Source organism: Dendropsophus ebraccatus, chromosome 9 (genome assembly GCF_027789765.1).
Source record: "Dendropsophus ebraccatus isolate aDenEbr1 chromosome 9, aDenEbr1.pat, whole genome shotgun sequence".
In the NCBI taxonomy this organism is placed as follows: domain Eukaryota; kingdom Metazoa; phylum Chordata; class Amphibia; order Anura; family Hylidae; genus Dendropsophus; species Dendropsophus ebraccatus.
This window is the reverse complement of record NC_091462.1, coordinates 45215259-45237423: the sequence shown is the minus strand read 5'-3', so window position 1 is coordinate 45237423 and position 22165 is coordinate 45215259. Positions and strand designations below refer to the sequence as shown.

General features: G+C 47.4%; 1 protein-coding gene across 1 annotated transcript in view; it reads left to right on the top strand.

Annotated features, from left to right (window-relative positions):
• Positions 1-552: 552 nt before the first annotated feature.
• The window catches only part of LOC138800933 (putative methyltransferase DDB_G0268948), a 90825-nt gene continuing 69212 nt past the window's right edge, over positions 553-22165 (top strand). Inside the window, exons 1-2 of the mRNA XM_069983190.1 lie at positions 553-569; positions 6622-6764. Of these exons, the coding sequence (XP_069839291.1) occupies positions 6654-6764 (111 nt within the window). The 5' untranslated portion in view covers positions 553-569; positions 6622-6653. The remainder of the gene's footprint in view (positions 570-6621; positions 6765-22165) is intronic.

Below are 22165 nucleotides of genomic sequence, written 5' to 3'. Positions count from 1 at the left end.
CTGCATGATCTTTGCAGAGACTGGACGCTCTGTGACCGGCCGGGTCACGGAACGGCCGGTCTTTTACGCCATGTGAACATGGCCTTACAATTATTAATAACAATACTAATAATAATGATTTTATTTCTATAGCGCCAACTTATTCTGCAGGACACTTGTCAATTTTGGTCCCTGTCTCTTTAGGGCTCACAATATAAATTTACCTATTTGTAAGTTTTGGGTTGGGGAGGAAAACAACACAAACAAGGAAGGAACATACAAACTCTTTGCAGATGTTGCCCTTGTGTTATACAGACAGTATCATACATAAGGAAGAGAGAGACCACAAGATTTATATTACCTTTTAAACCATATGAAGTGTAAATGTATAATTATCTTTTTAATTAGTTTAGAAATGCAAATAGCTTTTTCTAATTATTTTATTATTCCAAAATTTTGAGGACTAATTATTTCTGAAGTGACAAAACTGGTTCCATCAGTTCAGATCTCTAGATATGAGGGCATATATATATAGCAGTTGTATAAGGATGCTAATGTACTTCATAACAGACCCTCTAGCAGCTTACAAGGTAAGAGATGTGTTTTGTGGCACTTTGGGGTGGACTTTATAATGTAGCTTGTTTCAGTGCAGTAGGTAAATCCTAAAACTATATAAAGTGTATCTCCAATTTCACATCAATGGTCAGCACGTGAAGGTAGAAAAATGTAATTTATCTTATTACAAAAAAAACTTGTATAAATTACAAGATTTCCACATTAAGGCTATGTTCACACTACGTAAATCTATGGCCGTAGTTCTCGCTGCAGAACCACGGCCGTAGATTTGCAGTGTGGACACAGCCTCATTTGGGATCCGGGCGGAGCGTGCACACATCGTATACGTTCGGGCCGGATCCCATGAGGCGCCGCAAAAAACTGACAGGTCCAGCCGCATAGGGACCTGTCAGTTCACACAGTGATGCGAGCGGCTCCGGCCGCTTGCTTCACTGTGTGCTATGGGAAGCTCTGATGCGGGCGCGCGCTGATGCGCCCGCATCAGAGCTTCCCGGGCGGATAGATCATCCGGCCGGTACTTGCAGGGCCGCCATCAGGAATTTCGGGGCCCCATACAACCAAAGTGTCTGGGCCCCCCACATTAATAAAAAAAAAAAAAAATTGTGTGTTTGCCCCACGCCTTGCTGGGAGGTATAATTTGGTTCAGATCAATTCTAGAGAACTGGCTCATATACCCCATTTTCCCCAGTGGCTTAAAATGTAACCTCTGTTATACAGTTATAAAATTGTAGAAATTAAATGTGAACAAGGTGCAATTCAAATAGACACTTACTTGTATAGCTGCCTCTTGTGCTCTGTATGTAGTGCATTATATTCACCCCTGCAACGTACAATTTATAGCGTGTCTACAAGCCCAGCGGGGCTCATTATGATGGAGACTAAAACTTATACAAGAGTGGGGTAGGGGTTCCCCTGTATTCAGAATGCTGTTGAGTACTAGGCAATGCCCCGTTTGGGGTTATTGAATTTCGAGGGTCTGGGGGGGGCTGTGTGATTTGTATATGTTCACCAATATCCCCCCCCCCCCCCCGGTATGCTCACTAACATAGAATATGTTGATAAGGCTAATATAATGAGGCTGTTCCATGTTAGTGAGCATATACAAATCATCCCCCCCCCAGGCAGACTAGTTTAGCTCACCCAAGCCAGTGATAGCGAATACATGGCGGTGAGAACGCTTTCTAGGAGATCCTGTTTGTGCAGCAGAGGTGCCTTTATCCTGCTCTGCATAGACCCTCGAAATTCAATAATCCCAGACGGGGCATTGCCTAGCACTCAACAGCATTCTGAATACAGGGGAACCCCTACCCCACTCTTGTATAAGTTTTAGTCTCCATCATAATGAGCCCCGCTGGGCTTGTAGACACGCTATAAATTGTACGTTGCAAGGATGAATATAATGCACTGCATACAGAGCACAAGAGGCAGCTATACAAGTAAGTGTCTATTTGAATTGCACCTTGTTCACATTTAATTTCTACAATTTTATAACTGTATAACAGACGTTACATTTCAAGCCACTGGGGAAAATGGGGTATATGAGCCAGTTCTCTAGAATTGATCTCACACACAGACACCAGCACACATGTATACAGACACCAGCACACATGTATACACACATACAGACACCAGCACACCAGGGCACGATGAAGTTTGAACTTCTGCAACCTGGAGAAATCACCTGATATCACCTGCACTCCTATGTAACACCACATAACACAGTGGTATCTCTGAGTACAGATAATGTAGTAGATTTCACCTGCAGTCCTATGTAACAGCACAGATAACACAGTGATACCTCTGAGTATAGATCATGTAGTAGATGTCACCTGCAGTCCTATGTAACAGCACAGATAACACAGTGATATCCCTCTGAGTACAGATAATGTAGATGTCACCTGCAGTCCTATGTAACACCACAGATAACACAGTGATATCTCTGAGTACAGATAATGTAGTAGTCACCTGCAGTCCTATGTAACACCACAGATAACACAGTGATATCTCTTGAGTACAGATAATGTAGTAGCTGTCACCTGCAGTCCTATGTAACACTACAGATAACACAGTGATATCTCTGAGTACAGATAATGTAGTAGTCACCTGCAGTCCTATGTAACACAACAGATAACACAGTGATATCTCTGAGTACAGATAATGTAGTAGCTGTCACCTCGGGGCGCCCCTACTAAATGATGTTCTACAAAATAAGAAAAGTGTCATACAGGGACTCACAGGTGACGTCTTCTTTGATCTGAGGCGTCACTTTCCCTTTTCCTCTCCATCCGGCCCAGACCTCCATAATGATTTCTTCCAGATACGTTTCATCCCCTTAGAACCTGCGAGACAAACAATTTAGGCTCCGCACATTTCTAGCAACTTCCTTTCCTTTCTCCCCCCTGTAGGCTCCCATAGTAACTGCGCTGTGTGGGATGCCCCCTGTATGTAGGATCCCCTGCTGTGCCCCCTTTATGTAAGATTCCCAGCTGTGCCCCCATGAGCTAATAATGCCCCTAGAGGTGGCCCCCATGAACTAATAATGCCCCCAGAGGTACCCCCATGCACTAATAATGCCCCCAGAGATGCCCCCATGAGTTAATAATGCCCCCAGAGGTGCCCCCATGAACTAATAATGCCCCCAGAGGTGCCCCCATATACTAATAATGCCCCCAGAGGTGCCCCCATGAGCTAATAATGCCCCCAGAGGTGCCCCCATATACTAATAATGCCCCCAGAGGTGCCCCCATATAGTAATAATGCCCCCAGAGGTGCCCCCATATACTAATAATGCCCCCAGAGGTGCCCCCATATACTAATAATGCCCCCAGAGGTGCCCCCATGAACTAATAATGCCCCCAGAGGTGCCCCCATGAACTAATAATGCCCCCAGAGGTGCCCCCCATATACTAATAATGCCCCCAGAGGTGCGCCCATACACTAATAATGCCCCCAGAGGTGCCCCCATATACTAATAATGCCCCCAGAGGTGCCCCCATAGGTGCCCCCATATACTAATAATGCCCCCAGAGGTGCCCCCCATACACTAATAATTCCCCCAGAGGTGCCCCCATATACTAATAATGCCCCCAGAGGTGCCCCCATATACTAATAATGCCCCCAGAGGTGCCCCCATATACTAATAATGCCCCCAGAGGTGCCCCCATATACTAATAATGCCCCCAGAGATGCCCCCATACACTAATAATGCCCCCAGAGGTGCCCCCATACACTAATAATGCCCCCAGAGGTGCCCCCATATACTAATAATGCCCCCAGAGGTGCCCCCATATACTTATAATGCCCCCGGAGGTGCCCCCATATACTAATAATGCCCCCAGAGGTGCCCCCATATACTAATAATGCCCCCAGAGGTGCCCCCATACACTAATAATGCCCCCAGAGGTGCCCCCATATACTAATAATGCCCCCAAAGGTGCCCCCATATACTAATAATGCCCCCAGAGGTGCCCCCATACACCAATAATGCCCCCAGAGGTGCCCCCATACACCAATAATGCCCCCAGAGGTGCCCCCGTAGACCAATAATGCCCGCAGAGGTGCCCCCATACACTAATAATGCCCCCAGAGGTGCCCCCATGAGCTAATAATGCCCCCAGAGGTGCCCCCATATACTAATAATGTCCCCAGAGGTGCCCCCATACACTAATAACGCCCCCAGAGGTGCCCCCATACACTAATAACGCCCCCAGAGGTGCCCCTAAAAAAAACAAACATCCTACTCACCTAATCCGCGCTGTGCAGGCAGCAACTCTTCCTCCTCCTCTTCGGGCTCCATCTTGCGAGCCGCAGGGACGGGACTTCCGGCAGACGTGATGACGCCTGCCGGAGGGGCACATGATCTCGGCCCGGCCTCCCATAGGCTGCTGGTATGAAGTGCCGGCAGCCTATGGGAGAGAATACAGGAGGAGGACGCTGACAGGTCCTTCTCCTGTATTATGATCGCTTTAATGTTCCGCCCGCTGTGCGGGCGGAACATTAAAGCGATCAGTGCATCCCGAGAAGCTGCGTGGCCGCAGCTTCTCGGGATGCTCAAAAACAGGTGGCAAGGGGGGCCGTGCGGGCCCCCCTAGCGTAGCGGTCGGGGGGCGGCGGCCGGCGGGCCCGGCGGGCCCGCCGGGCCCCCCCCCCCGTGTCTCTTAGGGTCCGGGCCCCATACGGCAGTACCAGTTGTACTGCCCTATCGGCGGCCCTGGGTACTTGTACCGGCCGTGATGATCGGCCGGATGTTCACGTAATGTGAACATAGCCTAATACATTTTTGATGGTCCTTAAAGGAGAAGTCGGGGGAGGGGCGTGGTGAAAATTGATATTGGGCGGGGGTCTTTCAAACAAATTCCACCCTGAAGTCCTTGGGAAATTCTTTTGTGTGAACATGCCCTTAATGTGGCTATCGCATTAATAAATACTGTTCAAAAGTATACACACATCAGTACACCAAAATATCATAGCTTAGTATTTACATTACATAGATAATAAGACCACAGCCACACAGATGTTAAACTATTTTATATTATTCACATCATTCATGTCATAAGGTTAAACTTCATTATTGTAAGTTTTAAACTCGACATGTGTACATTTCTGGTATGCTTGAAATCCTTGAAATACCCAAATTATGTAAACTGTCATCTTGTTTCCCTGTGTTTTATAAAATAAGAGCAAACATAGTTTATATATTTCTTTAGAAAAGACCACTTGTCTGATAATCCAACTCAGTTTCCTTCTGCCATGGTAGTAAAACACGTCATGGCTTCTAGCTGGCACAACACAAAGCAAAACTGACAGCAGCATTTAAATGCAGTTAAAAAGCTGCCATTAGTGGTCCGGTTTGGGCATTGCTCCCTGTGAATGGGTCACAGTAAGTTAATCTGTTATACTCACAGCACAGGTTTTCTTCTGTGTTCAGATGCTGTTCTGGTTCGGCGATTGCCTTTAGCAGCCTTTAGCAATCAAGTGCTGATAACATGGATCAATACAATACATAGTTATTGCATTGATCTCTATGAGCAATCATGTTCTTGTTCATAGAAGTCCCGTAGGGACAAATAAGTGTACACTGTAAAAGAAAAAAAAAAAGAAAAAACATTTAGTATCACCACGTGCCTAAGGTATTAAAATATAGCATAAACAGCATAAGCATAAAAACCTGAAAAATTGATCATTTTGGTCACATCATATTGAGAAAAAAATGATAAAAATTGATCAAAAAGTCACATATCTGCAAGTGAGGTACCATTAAAAAGTAAAGATTATGGCACAAACAATGAGCCCTGAAATAGCCCCATAGACCAAAAAATAAAAGCATTATAAGTATTAGAATAGAGCAATTTTAAACACATGTCAGTGGGGATGTGGGACTGGTCTAGTTGCTGGATAGGAGAATGTGTCATGCAGCATTTTTCTATATAGGTAAGAAACATTTTAGTACAAAATGGTGAAAATCCTGATGATAAGTGATGCATTTTTGTATTAATTGGTGTCAGTTTTAGCACAAAAAATATTGGTCTCCATTAGAGATGAGCGAACCGTCGGACCAAAAGTCCATCTTCGCTCAATTACTATGGCTACGATGCCTGCGATCCCGGGTGCGTAGTGGCGCTCCCAGGAATCTGCGGGCAGGATCTTCCAGGGAATTCAAGATACATTCCCTTGATTCCAGGCAATGTAGCTTGAATTCCCTGGAAGATCCTGCCCGCAGATTCCCGGGAGCACAACTACGCACCCGGCATCGCAGGCATCGCACTGGAGTGAGCGGCTTTCGGACCAAAAGTCCTTAAGTTCCGCTCATCTCTAGTCTCCATGGAACTGATATATGTAAATGCATCGGTACGGCCCTTTTCAGGTATGCTCAGCTGCTTTGTTCTACAACCCTCAAGCAGAAGTAATGGCATATTCATACTATTCTCTCTACTTGTTAAAATAGCAAACATAAAACATGTGTGAGTGATGGGGTTATTCATAGCTGTGATTGAAAATGTTGGTCCTGCTAACTTATCTACTTTATGTTTAGAAACCTTTTAAATATTGTTTTTATCTATTATACAGATCTTTATATTAAAACAGTTGACCATATCATCATGGCAGTCCAACTGTTTAAGAAGATGGCATTTTCTTCAGCATATCAGAAGTATATGGTGCCAGTCTCCAGTGAGATAATGAATATGGTTTTGTCATATGTGAAAGAAAAAGTAAGTACAGTATATTGAAAAGGATTAGAGATGAGCAAGCACTTCTCGATCAATTAGCTATTTAATTGAGTATTGTGCTAATTTGATAGATTTGTTTTGTATTGAATATCCAATCGAAAATACAAATCTTAGCAAACTGCACTAAAACAGCTAAACAATTGTTTATCTGTTTTAGTACAGTTACTGTAGATCACTCACCTGTCCACGTTCCCCCAGTTTCCTCTTCGACTTTCTCCGGCCCGCTGACAGTCCCAGAGCTTGGCTGCGGTGCTGTCCCATCTTAGTCAGTCACTGACTAAGCCAATCAGTGACTGACTGAGATGGGACAGCACTGCAGCCTGTTATTGGCTGAGCGGGCTGTCACTATTATCTGGAGTTTTGCTATTGTAAAAGAAAATAGCAAAATGAGAACAAAAATTAGCTGTTTTAAGTGAATATAAAATAAAACAAGAAGCGTTATTACTGCTGGAGATCGCTAACACCTCTACTGGTTTTAGTTTATATTTTTGTTCCAGTTTTTCTATTGTAAATAAAAAATAGCAAAATTAGAACAAAAATTTGCAGCTTTAGGATATGTGCAGACTACGTATTAGACCAGGCGTTCCATTACCCGGCCGGGTCACGGAAAGGCCAGTCTCTGAAAAGATCACCTGGCCGGTACTGCAGCCCTGTGCCCAACGGCAGGGGCTTAGAATATCTGTGCCCCAACTTTGCACCAGCCCTCCTTCCTTCCTCCCTACCCTCTTCACCATTAGGAATGCCACTGCAACATTTTCTCCTGTCTGAACATTGCACAGGGACAGAGAGGTTGTGCCAGCCTAATTCATAGACGTTCTAAGCCCCGGCAGTTTGGCACAGGGCTGCAAGTTTAAAAGTTGTTTTTTAGGACAATAGCTGCATCACTTGCCGAACGGACCCCAGGACAGATCTCGGATTAAAAGCAGCTATCCGAAGGTACAAGCAGTTTGGGGGGGATCAGATTGTGGGTACAGAGTCGATTAGAGTCAGATTGTGGGTACAGAGTAAATCTAAACTAAAACCAGTAGCAGTTTTAGCAATCCCCAAAGTAATTGCGCTACTGGTTTTAGTATGTATTTATTTAAAACAGCAAATTTTCATTCTAATCTTGTTATTTTTTGTTTACATGAGCAAAACTGAAACTAAAATATGCTGTGTTAAGCTAATATACTGTTTATTAATTTCCTGATATAATGGAATAGACGGGAAAGGGATTCTCTATTTCATTATAGTAGAAAATTTTTAACAGTATACAGTATTTACTTAAAGCAACATATTTTTGTTTCAGATTTGCTTTGTAAATGACAAATAGCAAAATTGGAACAAAAATTTGCTCTTTTAAGTACTGTATTTTCCGGCATATAAGGCGACTGGGTGTATAAGGTGACCCCTGACTTTCAAGAAGATTGTCAGAGGTTTACCTTATACGCCAGAAAATGTTAACACCTGCCTGACTGCAGCCCTGCTGCGGTCAAGCAGGGGTTAACTGCAGCTAAATTTAAAAAAAAAAAAAGGAAACTCACCTGGGGCCCGTTCCTGGCACCCCCGCGTCTCTGTTCCTATTCCCGGTGCAGGTAGTGTGACCTACACTGCCTGCGCCAGAGGCTTCGGGAACTTCCGTCACCTCTGTCATTTTTCGAGGTTAAAAGTCATCTTATATGCCGGAAAATCCGGTAACTATAAACTAAAGCAAGTAGCGGTATTACTGCCGGGGATCACTAATACCATTACCTGTGATAATATGTATTACTGCAGTATGCTGTAAGTCTGTTAGATGCAACCAGGCATGCTTCCCCTGCTGTCCCAGGTGCATTCCAGATTTTTTTGTATCATTTTCTGTGTCACACCTATCAGTTCACACAATGAAGCGAGTGGCTCCAACCGCTTGCTTCATTATGTGCTATGGGGAGTTCTGATGCAGGGGCGCGGTAATGCGCCCGCGTCAGAACACTGTGGCCGGAAAGATCATCCTGGCCGGGATGATATTTGCAGAGACTGGCCGTGCCGGGTCACGGAACGGCCAGTCCCTTACATAGTGTGAACATAGCCTGAAACTTTTTGATGAGGTTGAAGTTGTATCTGCAGTAACAGCAGCAGTAATAGGCTATGTTAACACAACATTTTTTCAGCTCTGTTTAAAATGATGTCCGTTATTTTAAGTGTAAAATAACGGACGTTATTTAGCAGCCTTGCCTCCCCTTAGAGCAATGACTGGTGTTTGCACATTATTTTAGTTTGGGGTTACTAATTGGCCTTTGGTGCGGCTTAATTGAAAAGTCCATTGAATTTAATAGTAAAAAAGGAGAAAGAACAGTGAGAAAAGAAAAATTGTGTGTGAACAACTAATAAAAAACGTCTGCTGTTTGCAAAAGACGTCCGAAAATAATAATCATGTTCATTATTTTGAAATCTGCGGTAAAACGTCAGTTATTCAATACATTGTGCGCATTGGACGTCCGTCTTCCCATTGACTTCAATGCATTGCCATTGCAGTCAGTTAAATCGCGGCAAAAATTGACGTTTTTTAAATAGCGAAATCGGCCACCTTTTCTCTTTTTTTTTTGGGCATTGTGTGAACATAGCCATACAGTGTAGAACATGATGGTGAGTCCTGGGGATGTATGGTTGTTTAGGGCTAGTAGAAACTATTTAAGCTTGCTAAAAAAAAAAACTACCTGTATGGTAGGACAGTGATGTCTGGGGATTTCAACCTAATGTCCAAACCTGAGATGGATAATTCAGCTCCGCACTGTCTATCTGGTATAACGTCTATGGAGATTGCCCCGGGCAGAAAGGAATTATACAACATATGGAGGAATCTGTAACGCCTGGAGTCGTGGATCCACTGAACCGTCACTAGCGATGGCACTAACCTCACCAGGGAGCGGAGTCTAAGGGGCCGCTGGTTTTCACCAGAGCCCGCCGCAAGGCTGGATGGACTTGCTGCGGCAGGCGACCCCCAGGTCGCTACCCCTGGCTCGGTTGCTAGTGAAAGCAGGCGAGGCGTGGCAGGAGCAGTAGGCAGAAGAGGAACAAGGACTGAGGTCAGGAACAACAGGGAGCTGGGCCAAACGCTATGGGAAGCATGTAGAGGCTCCAACACCTGAGGTGGGGCAGGGCTGGAATTTATAGGAGAGTGTGTGGGCTGTGACCAATTAGGGGCGGACTGCCCCTTTAACTCCGAGACAGCCGGCGCGCGCGCGCCGGCTCAGCGACTGGCAGGAGCGGGGCGAGGTGAGGCGCCCCCAGGGGCCAAAGTGGTAGCAGCGCTGGGTCCCTGCACGTGGACACCGGCGGGTGCAGGACAGGGTGAGGGGGTGCGGCGGCGGTCCGGAGCGCGGGACGCCGCCGCAGCCCTGACAGTACCCCCCCCCTTTGGCCTCCCCCTCTTTCTAGCCTGCAAGAATCCCTTGAGAAGGTCCCGATCCAGGATATTAGACTCGGGTTCCCAGGATCTCTCCTCAGGACCAAAACCTCTCCAGTCCACTAGGAAGAACCGTCTTCTTCTGACAGTTTTCATGGCCAGAATGTCTTTAACAATGTATACATAACTCCCCAGAAAGACAAAAAGCATATGCACAAAGAGGTAGCACATCACAAAAAATACTTTATTGTAACAATATAGAAAATATCATAACATAAACTATGCAGGAGTAAAGCAATAAGGGAGACAAACCCCAAACATTACCCTACATTAAAAACACTTAAAATGTCAACATAGAAACTGCCGGCGTACCAGCCAGGTCTATACAACCACACTGACCCCGGACCATATGAATAATATTAGAGTTTAACAAAGCTGTCCAAGCAGAGTCCCTGTAGCATATAACATCACACACACTGTGGTATAGATATTAGACAGAGAAATCAAAACGATCACCATATGCAGTCCTAAAAAATAGACTCTTGCCTATCTGACCCGCTATCTATTCTGTCACGGAATATGTCGTTGACAAATTCCTGGAAGACCGCTGGGGCATTGCATAGGCCGAATGGCATGACCAGGTATTCGTAGTGCCCATCTCTGGTGTTAAAAGCGGTCTTCCATTCGTCTCCTTCACGAATACGAATTAAATTGTACGCTCCCCTGAGATCCAGCTTTGAGAAGATCCTGGCTCCACAGAGACGGTCGAACAGTTCGAGGATAAGTGGAAGAGGATATCGGTTCTTCACAGTCACCTTATTTAGGCCCCGGTAGTCTATGCATGGGCGGAAAGAACCGTCCTTCTTCTGCACAAAGAAGAATCCTGCGCCAGCAACCCTTCTGTAAGTTTTCCCGGATGTAGGAGGACATGGCCTCAGTCTCGGGTACGGAGAGAGGGTACACCCGACCTCATGGAGGAGAAGTTCAAGGAAGGAGGTCTATGGGACAATCGTACGTCCGGTGAGGGGGCAGAGAATCCGCCTCCTTGGCAGAGAAGACATCAGCCAAGTCTTGGTATTCCGCCAGTAGGCCGGGTAGAGGCTTGACGGAGTCAGGTGACGTCATAGAGCACTTGGGCTGAGGAGGCTTCAGACACCGGTTTGGACAGTCCAGACCCCAACTGAGAATCTCCCCTGTTCTCCAGTCTAGCTAAGGGGCATGTAATTGCAGCCAAGGAAGGCCCAGGAGGATGTCGGAAGAGGAATGGCGCAAGACGTAGAAGGAAATCTTCTCCTGATGTAAAGCGCCTACCTGGAGGACTAGAGGTACAGTCTGGTAGTGTACAGCTTCGGTGAGAGTCTCGCCCGTGACCGAGGAGATAGACAGGGATCAGGCTAGCTGGGTCACGGGTAGCCGCCATCTTTGGACCAATGTGGCTGCAATGAAACTGCCTGCAGACCCAGAGTCTATGAAGGCAGTAGTCTGGTGAGTTTGTCCTGAGGGTGTCTGGATGGACACTGGCAAAGACAACCTTGGAGAGGTGGCATTCACACCTAGGGAGGCCTCTCCCACCGGTCCTAGGTGCGAGCGTTTCCCGGATGCTTGAGGACGTTGGGGACATCTCTGCCGGAAGTGATCAGGGTCACCGCAGTAGAGGCAGAGATTCAGCTCCAGACGACGAGTTCTCTCATCAGGCGTCAGGTGAGCTTGTTCCACCTGCATAGGAACCTCAGGAGTCGGCTGGGACACCGGAATGACAGGATTTTGGAAGACCGGCACCAGCTGGTGATGGCGACGGGACAGGCTCAGTTGCCGTTCTTGCCGGACCTCCTCCTCTCTCTCAGAAAAACGAGTATCGACCCTGGTGGCCAGTAGGATAAGTTCGTCAGGGAGGTAGGAAGGTCTCGGGCGGAGAGCACGTCCTTCACCTGACTGGACAGGCCCTTCTTGAAGGTGGCTACTAGAGCGGCCCCATTCCAGTCTAGCTCTGCTGCCAGCGTGCGGAATTGGATGGCATAGTCGCCAACGGAGGAACTCCCTTGTGGGAGATTGAGTAGAGCAGTCTCTGCTGAAGACGCACGGGCAGGTTCCTCAAAGACCGAGCGAAACTCTGCCAGGAAGGTTAGGAGATTGGCAGTAATTGGATCATCTCGGTCCCACAGTGGCGTGGCCCAGGCCAGGGCCCTATCCTCCAAGAGGCTGATGATGAAAGCCACTTTAGAGCGTTCAGTGGAGAACTGGCTGCTTAAAAGTTCAATGTGCATGGTGCATTGAGTTAGGAATCCTCTGCACAACTTGGGGTCACCACCGTATTTGCTCGGGAGAGCCAGTCGAAGTTTCGAAGAGGCAGCAGGAGGTGGTGTGCGCTGGTCTGTAGTACGCTGCTGTAAGGCGGCAGTCAATTGCTGGATGTGCTGCGATTGCTGCTGGATCTGCTGATCCTTTTGAGCGACCACTCTGGCTACGTCACGGATATCAGGCACCCTGCCGGGATCCATGGTTGGAGCCTACTGTAACGCCTGGAGTCGTGGATCCACTGAACCGTCACTAGCGATGGCACTAACCTCACCAGGGAGCGGAGTCTAAGGGGCCGCTGGTTTTCACCGGAGCCCGCCGCAAGGCGGGATGGACTTGCTGTGGCAGGCGACCCCCAGGTCGCTACCCCTGACTCGGTTGCTAGTGACAGCAGGCGAGGCGTGGCAGGAGCAGTAGGCAGAAGAGGAACAAGGACTGAGGTCAGGAACAACAGGGAGCTGGGCCAAACCCTATGGGAAGCATATAGAGGCTCCAACACCTGAGGTGGGGCAGGGCTGGAATTTATAGGAGAGTGTGTGGGCTGTGACCAATTAGGGGCGGACTGCCCCTTTAACCCCAAAACAGCCGGGGCGTGCGCGTGCCCTAGGAGGCTGGCACAGCGACGGACAGGAGCGGGGCGAGGTGAGGCGCCCCCAGGGGCCGAAGTGGAAGCAGCGCCGGGTCCCTGCACGTGGACACCGGCGGCTGCAGGACAGGGTGAGGGGGTGCGGCGGCGGTCCAGAGCGCGGGACGCCGCCGCAGCCCTGACAGAATCATCACCCCTCGGAAAAGGATTATACCTTTCACTCTGAAATCCACAATTCATATTCTAGTATTGATATGTTCTTGCATGACAGAGCCCTTCTCCCGCTGGCTAGTGCATCCTCCATTGAACAAATTAAATGGTCAGACCACGCTGCGATCACCTAATCTGTGGCTGAATCCTGTATGGGGAGTAGAACATTTTTAGGCAATGTTCACACTACGTAAAAGTATCGCTGTTGTTGCCATCGGCAACAGCGGACGTACTTTGTGAGGTGTGGACATAGCCTTATCTTCTGTGGGATAACGGCCGGAGCGTATACACATCATATTCACTGAACTGCGGCTGCAGAAAGACCTGTCAGTTCACACAATAAAGCGAGCAGCTCCGGCCGCTTGCTTCATTATGTGCTGTGGGAGGTTCTGATTCAGGCGCGCTTCAGAACCCTGCAGCTAAAGGATCACCTGGCCGGTACTGCAGTACCGGCCGGGATGATCCGTGCAGGGACCGGCCGTTCTGTGATGTAGTGTGAACATAGCCTTACGGCGTAGCAATCCCTTTATGTTATCCCACCTTTCACCTGCTCTGAAAAGGGAGTTTTTTCAGGTCAACAGCGAATCCACTAGTGACCCATCTTTGCTGTGGCATTCTCACGAAGCATTTATGTGAGGCTCCTTTATAAAAAAATATGGGTCCCAGGCTAAAAAGCTTCGGGAAGCCAAGGTAAATAAATTATTGGCAGCTATTGCCACTTTAGAAGCCTCTAACAAAGCGCTTCCATCTCCAGATCTAACGTCAAAGCGCAAGCTTTTGAGGACAGACTTTAGGAACACCCTGTTGTTGGCTTATGAAAAGCAACTTACAAAACGCAAACCTAATTACTATTTATAAGAGAACAAAGCAGGTAAACTTCTTGCTGCACTCCTCAAAGCAAAACATGATTAAACTAGAATACCTCACTTAACACATCCATATTCAGGTACCCGTCATCACGCCCCAGATGAGATTGCCAATTGTTTAATGGATTACTACTGTAGATTATTAAATTTGAAGGATGATTCTTCTCTGTGCCCAAAATCTCAATCCCACATTCAATCTTTCCTGACAGGTCTACAGGTAATTACGTTTACGCCCACTCAACTTTCCGTGCTCAACTGCCCTATTTGCGCCTCTAAGGTCCTAGATGTGATTAAGAGATTTTGGATTTGAAGGGCCTATATTAACCACAATACCTCACCTTCTGCAAGGGTTTATACTAGAGATGAGCGAACGTGCTCGTCCGAGCTTGGTACTCGATCGAGTATTAGGATACTCGATGGTACTCGTTACTCAGACGAGCATCTCGCGATACTCGAGGAAATCCGTTTCCTGTAAGTTTGCGTGCTTTTTTGCAGCCAATAAACATGCAGGAGACTCTTTGGTACAACCTGCGATGACGTGGGACCCATACATGTCGATAGCAGCAATTGGTTGGCCAGATCAGATGACCCTGCCATATAAAACTCGGCGCCGGCAGTACTCGCTTCAGACGCATGCTGTAAAAAATCAGGGACAGAGCTGCTGCTGGTCAGGGAGAGTTTCAGTGTAGGATTTAGCGTTCCAGTAGGCAGGGTATTGGGGTGACAAAGTGTGTACAGTTGTTGCCCATACCACATAGCACCGTCAAGCCCCCCCTAAACTATTGTGTACTGCACTGTATAGCTGGGATTTGTAGTGCATCCTGCATAGAGCTTACTTCACTGCTCATTTCATTGGGGTGACAGAGTGTGTACAGTTGTTACCCATACCAGATGGCACCATCAAGCCCCCTCTAAACTAGTGTGTACTGCACTGTATAGCTGGGATATGTAGTGCATCCTGCATAGAACTTACTTCACTGCTCATTGTATTGGGGTGACAGAAAGTGTGTACAGTTGGTGCCCATACCAGATAGCACCGTCAAGCACCCCCTAAACTAGTGTGTACTGCACTGTATTGCTGGGATTTGTAGTGCATCCTGCATAGAACTTCACTGCTCATTGTATTGGGGTGACAGAAAGTGTGTACAGTTGGTGCCAATACCAGATAGCACCGTCAAGCACCCCCTAAACTAGTGTGTACTACACTGTATTGCTGGGATTTGTAGTACATCCTGCATAGAACTTCACTGCTCATTGTAAAGGGGTGACAGAGAGTGTGTTTCATTACGGCCAACACCAGATTGTACAGTACAGCCCCCCCTAAACTAGTAGGTACTACACTGTATTGCTGGGATTTGTAGTACATCCTGCATATAACTTTACTGCTCATTGTAAGGGGGTGTCACAGCGTGTGTGTATAGTTCCAGCCAATACCAGATTGTACCGTACAGCCCCCCTAAACTAGTGGGTACTACACTGTATTGCTGGGATTTGTAGTACACCTGCATAAAACTTCACTGCTCATTGTAAGGGGGTATCCCAGCGTGTGTCTAGGTCCAGCCACTACCAGATTGTACCGTACAGCCCCCCTTAAACTAGTGGGTACTACACTGTATTGTTGGGATTTTTAGTACACTACCCCTCAAGTGATGATCCCTTTGCATGAGACAATTGCCAGATCCTCAAGGATCAAAGTCAAATTCAAAAACAAAACAGCAGTGGGGGGAGAGGTGGTGAGTCACATTATGCAGGGAATGCAGTCAAATTGAAAATCGAAAGGGTGGTGGCGGAGGTAGAAGTGAGTAGTTACATTATGCAGGGAATGTTACCCCAACTGCTGCAGTCAAATTGAAAATCGAAAGGGTGGTGGCGGGGTAGAAGAGAGTAGTTACATTATGCAGGCAATGTTACCCCAACTGCTGCAGTCAAATTAAAAATCGAAAGGGTGCTGGGGGTAGAAGGCTACTTGTTGGCTACTTCTGGGCCTTAACTGGCATCTATGTAGAATACTGGTGTGCCTGCCCTTGCCTTGTTGTTGCTGGGACTTAACTGGCATCCATGTAGACTACTGGTGTGCCTGCCCTTGCCTCGTTGTTGCGCTGGGCCTTAACTGGCATCCATGTAGATTACTGGTGTGCATGCCCTTGCCTCGTTGTTGCTGGGCCTTAACTGGCATCCATGTAGACTACTGGTGTGCCTGCCCTTGCCTCGTTGTTGCTGGGCCTTAACTGGCATCCATGTAGACTACTGGTGTGCCTGCACTTGCCTCGTTGTTGCTGGGCCTTAACTGGCATCCATGTAGATTACTGGTGTGCCTGCCCTTGCCTCGTTGTTGCTGGGCCTTAACTGGCATCCATGTAGACTACTGGTGTGCGTGCCCTTGCCTCGTTGTTCTCTGTGTCCTCACTGCCATGCTCTGACGTCACACTACGTCTGCGGAGGAGCGGCACTGGTTGCCGGGGGCCCGCCGATCGCGCCCCCTCCAACCAGCCAGCTGTTTTATTTTTTTTGTCTAGCCGTGGCCGGGGCCTCACCACCCCCGGTCGAGAGGCATCAAGTGTACTCTTTATGGTGAGTGGTGAGTGAGAGCAGACCTAGCCAGTTAGCTGTCAGCACCCGGGTTCATGTCCACTACATATCCCAGCCCCTGGACTTACTCCAATTTTTGGGTGGGCTTACTTAATTCCTTACTCACTTGTAATGGTTTTTTGTGTGCTGAATGCCATGCTGTGCCTGGCCTAGTTTTGGGGAGCCTCACTAGCTTCCTCACTCACTTGTAATGGCTCTCTGTGTTTTCAAGGCCCTGCAGTGTCTGGCCTAGTTTTGGGGAGCCTCACTTGGTGTGCCTGCCCTTGCCTCCTTTTTGCTGGGCCTTAACTGGCATCCATGTTGACTACTACTGGGCCTTTACTGGCATCAATGTTGACTACTGCTGGGCCTGCCCTTGCCTCCTTTTTGCTGGGCCTTAACTGGCATCCATGTTGACTACTGCTGGGCCTTTACTGGCATCCATGTTGACTACTGCTGGGCTTGTACTTGCATCCATGTTGACTACTGCTGGGCCTTTACTGGCATCCATGTTGACTACTGCTGGGCCTGCCCTCACCTCCTTTTTGCTGGCCCTCACTGGCATCCATGTTGACTATTGCTGGGCCTTTACTGGCATCCATGTTGACTACTGCTGGGCCTTAACTGGCATCCATGTTGACTACTGCTGTGCCTGCCCTTGCCTCCAGGTTGACTACTGCTGGGCCTTCACTGACATCCATGTTGACTACTGCTGGGCCTTCACTGGCATCCATGTTGACTACTGCTGGGCCTTTACTGGCATCCATGTTGACTACTGCTGTGCCTGCCCTTGTTTGTTTTTTTTATTATTTGTATAGCGCACACAGATTCCGCAGTGCTTCACCTATCTGTATGTTTTTGGATGTGGGAGAAAACCGGAGTACCCGGAGGAAACCCACGCAAACACGGAGAGAACATACAAACTTTTTGCAGATGTTGTCCTTGGTCGTATTTGAACCCAGGAATCCAGCGCTGCAAGGCTACAGTGCTAACCACTGAGCCACCATGCTGCCCTTGCCTCCATGTTGGCTACTGCTGGGCCTTTACTGGCATCCATGTTGACTACTGCTGGGCTTTAACCCCTTAAGGACCGGGCCTGAAATGGCCTTAAGGACCGGAGCAAATTTTATGAATTTGACCAGTGTCACTTTATTCATTAATAACTTCGGGATGCTTTTACCTATCCGGCTGATTCTGAGATTGTTTTCTCGTGACATATTGTACTTCACATTTCTTGTAAATTGGAGTCGATACTTATAACGAATCTTTATGAAAAAACCCAAAATAGCGTGAAAAATTGTGAAAAAATGCATTTTTCCAACTTTAAAACTTTTCTGCTTATACAGAAAATGGTTATACCACATAAATTATATATTAAATAGCATTAGCAACATGTCTACTTTATGTTGGCGGCATTTATTAAACTATATTTCATTATTTTTAGACAATAGGAAGCTTAAAACATTAGCAGCAAATTTCCAAATTTTCAGTAAAATTTCAAAATCAGATATTTTTAGTGAACTGTTCAGGTTTAAAGTGTACTTGAAGTGTATTTGACGCAACCACAAGCCTCAGATATAAGGGAGCGCCTAGTGAATTTCAATGGCTCCGTTATTTTTGGTCATTTTTAACTGTACCACTTCAGGTTGGCAGAGGCTCTGGGGTGCCAAAACCTAAAAAACACCCCTAAAGGGACACCATTTAGAAAACTACACCCCTCAAGGAATGTAACAAGGGGTGCGGTGAGCATCTGGACCCCACAGGTGCTTCACAGATTTTCCAAACAATATGGCTTGAAAAAAGACTAAAGTATTTTTTACACTAAAATGTTGTTCTAGCCTTCAATTTTTCATTTTCACAAAGGGATAAAAGGAAAAAAAAAACACAAAACATGTAGCGCAGTTTCTCCTGAGTACGGAAATACCCCACATGTGGACATAAAGTGCCAAGCGGGCGCAGGACGAGCCTCCAAAGGGAAGGAGCGCCAATTGGCTTTTGGAAGCTGGATTTCACTGGAATGGATTTCAAGGGCCATGTCGCATTTACAGAGCCCTCGTGCTGCCAAGACACTGGAAACCCCCCACAAGTGACCCCATTCTGGAAACTACACCCCTGTAAGGAATCTAACAAGGGGTGCAGTGAGCATATGGACCCCACTGGTGACGGGCACAAATGTGGAAAAATGTGACGTGAAAGTGAAAATTTTAATTTTTTCACTTTCATGGCACAAATGTGCCCGTCATCCAGGGGTCCATATCCTCACTGCACCCCTTGTTAGATTCCTTGAGGGGTGTAGTTTCCAGAATGGGGTCACTTGTGGGGGGTTTACAGTGTTTTGGCAGCACAAGGGCTCTGTAAATGCGACATGGCGTTCATCATCCATTCTAGCCAAATCCAACCTCTAAAATCCAAATGGCGCTCCTTCCCTTCGGAGGCTTGCCCTGCACCCACATGGCGCTTTATGTCCACATGTGGGGTATTTACGGACTCGGGGGAAATTGCTCTACACATTTTGTGTTTCTTTTTCTCTTTTAACCCCTTGTGAAAATGATAAATTCAAGGCTAGACCAACATTATAGTGTAAAAAATTTAATATTTCATTTTCACGCCACATTGTTCCACATTTGTGCCCGTCACCAGTGGGGTCCATATGCTGACTACACCCCTTGTTACATTCCTTGAGGGGTGTAGTTTCCATAATAGGGTCACTTGTGGGGGGTTTAACTGTCTTGGCAACACAGGGGCCTTTTGAATGCAACATGGCCCCTCGAAATCCATTCCATCCAAATCCAGCCTTCAAAAACCAAATGGCGCACCTTCCCTTTGGAGGCTTACCCTGCACCCGCATGGCGCTTTATGTCCACATGTGGGGTATTTCTGTACTCAGGGGAAATTGCTCTACACATTGTGTTTTTTTTTATCTTTTAACCCCTTGTGAAAATGAAAAAATCAAGACAAGATCAATGATTTAGAGTAAAAATTAAAAAAAAATTACATTAAATGTTGGTCTAGCCTTGATTTTTTTCCATTTCCACAAGGGGTTAAAAAAGAAAATGAACACAAAACGTGTAGGGTAGTTTCCCCTGAGTACGAAAATACCCCACATGTGGACATAATTTGCCATATGGGCACAGGGCAAGTCACCAAAAGGACAGAGCGCCATTTAGAGGCTGGAATGGGGGATGGAGGCCATGTCGCAATTACAAAGCTCCTGTGCTGCCAGAACAGTAGAAACCCCCGACAAGTGACCCAATTCTGGAAACTACACCCCATAAGGAATCTAACAAGGGGTGCAGAGAGCATATGGACCCCACTAGTGATGGGCACATGTGTAGAACATGTGACGTGAAAATAAAAAATACCATTTTTTTCATTTTCACGTCCCAAATGTGGCCGTCACCAGGGGGCCATATACCCGCTGCCCCACTTGTTAGATTCCTTATGGGGTGTAGTTTCCAGAATGGGGTCACTTGTGGGGGGTTTCTACTGTCCTGGCCGCACAGAGGCTTTGTAATTGCATCATGGTATCCTCTAATGGGAATGGCGGCCATACCTATTTAGCTGGGGAAAAGGGACAATTCTAATTTATTTGGGGGTATTAGGCCAATTATTAGTTTATAAGGTTGGAAATGACAGGTGTCCATCAAACTCAATCTGTGTTGATCCAGAGGACGGCAAAAACCCCTCGTGAGGCAGACGACAGTAGCCTCATCACTGGGGAAAAATTCCTTCCCGACTCCATATTGGCGATCAGAATAATCCCTGGATCAACGTGACCCCTGAAATAGGAAATAAGGGACAGAATTTAGATAATGTAGAACCCCAGTGATGTGTGGTGCGCCTTGGAGCGATCCAGTATACAGAGGCCGGGGTGATCAGGACAGGTGTCACACTGGAAAATGTTGTCCTTCCTGATCCCCCTGTTACCCCACACTCTGCACTTCTTCTGGGGTCTCCCTTTCTCCAGTGTGGGGGACGTCACCTGGAAAATGTTATCCTGGTGCGATACGGGGTCCTTCATATCCAGAAGCGCTGGGTCCGCTCCATGGCTGCTAAATATTAGGGCGCTATTACTACTTCTGATATGTTAGGATCGTGCCGCAAGCTACAGTAGCTCGGGCAGCGAGGGACCAGAAGAGGGGGTGCTGGTATAAAAGTTATCCCCGTACAGGTGGTGACCTTTATCCAGCAGTGGGAAGATCAGTTCCCGGACGATGTCCCCACTAACTCCGAGGATGGGGGGGGGGGAGTGGGCATCTGGGGGCTGGATTCGAGTGTCCCTTCCTTCATACACTCTAAGGGTACGTGCACACTGCGGAATCGCGAAGGATAACCCTTTGTGCATTCCGCAGTTGGCACCCGCCTGCGGACTGATGCAGGCGCACGTCTCCGTCCGTGTCGTAGACTCCATTCTATGCACGGGCGGATTCCGCTCTGCGTCCAACGTGTTGATGGAATGACGGATGATGGAATCCGCCCATGCATAGGATAGAGTCTATGACACGGGCGGAGACGCGCCCCTGCATCAGTCCGCCGGCGGGTGCCAGCTGCGGAATGCACGAAGGGTTATCCTTCGCCATTCCGCAGTGTGCACGTACCCTAAATCTGTAAGTGTACCCTGAGGTACTCGCACAGAGTTTGTAGAATTTCACGCCATACAGTCATCTCTTATTGGGACGGTACTGGCAGAAAAGACGTGTCTGGGGGGCAGCGTACGCTACGCTACTCCCAGACAGGTCACTGGATGATGAGGAGGATGAGGATGAATGGAGGAACAAAGGACTCCCCATTCATCCTCACTGGCTGTTTCGGTGTCGGAGGCAATAATAATGTATGCGTCCGATACCGAAAACACCCTGGGGGCCACTTTTATATGGGGATTGGTATATGGGGTATATTGGGGTATGTAGTGGTGTAGTGTAAAACTTTATTCAATGTAGTGTGGTGTAATGTAGTGTTTTTTTTACGTGTTTTTTACAGTAAGTATACAAAAAAAACCTACGCCAAAAATGGTGTTGCTGATGAATGCCGCACTTATGTTCGGCACTTATCAGCAGACCGTGGCAGTAGGATATAAAAAAAACCACCCTACGCCAAAAAGGAGGAGTTGCTGATTAGCAGCACACTTTCGTGCGATGCTGATCAACACTCAGCGGCGATAGGGTGCGAAAAATAGAAAAAAAAAAAATTGGGAAAAATTTTTTTTTTTTTACTACATTCTGAACATCCCTGTAGTGGCTGATACGTGTATTACACTTATCAGCCGCTAGGGGGCAGCAGAGCGCAAGATCCGAAAATAGACGACGCTGGAGCCGGAAAAATACGAAAAAAGACGACGCTGGAGCCGGAAAAAGCCGATCGGGACTCACGGAAGAAGCCGAAGTCCCGACAAGATGAAGAGGACGCCGGGAACCCGGAAGACGCCGATCAGGACCCCGGGACAGGTGAGTAATGTACAAATACCTGCTCCGGACCCTACCTAGCTGAGGGGTCC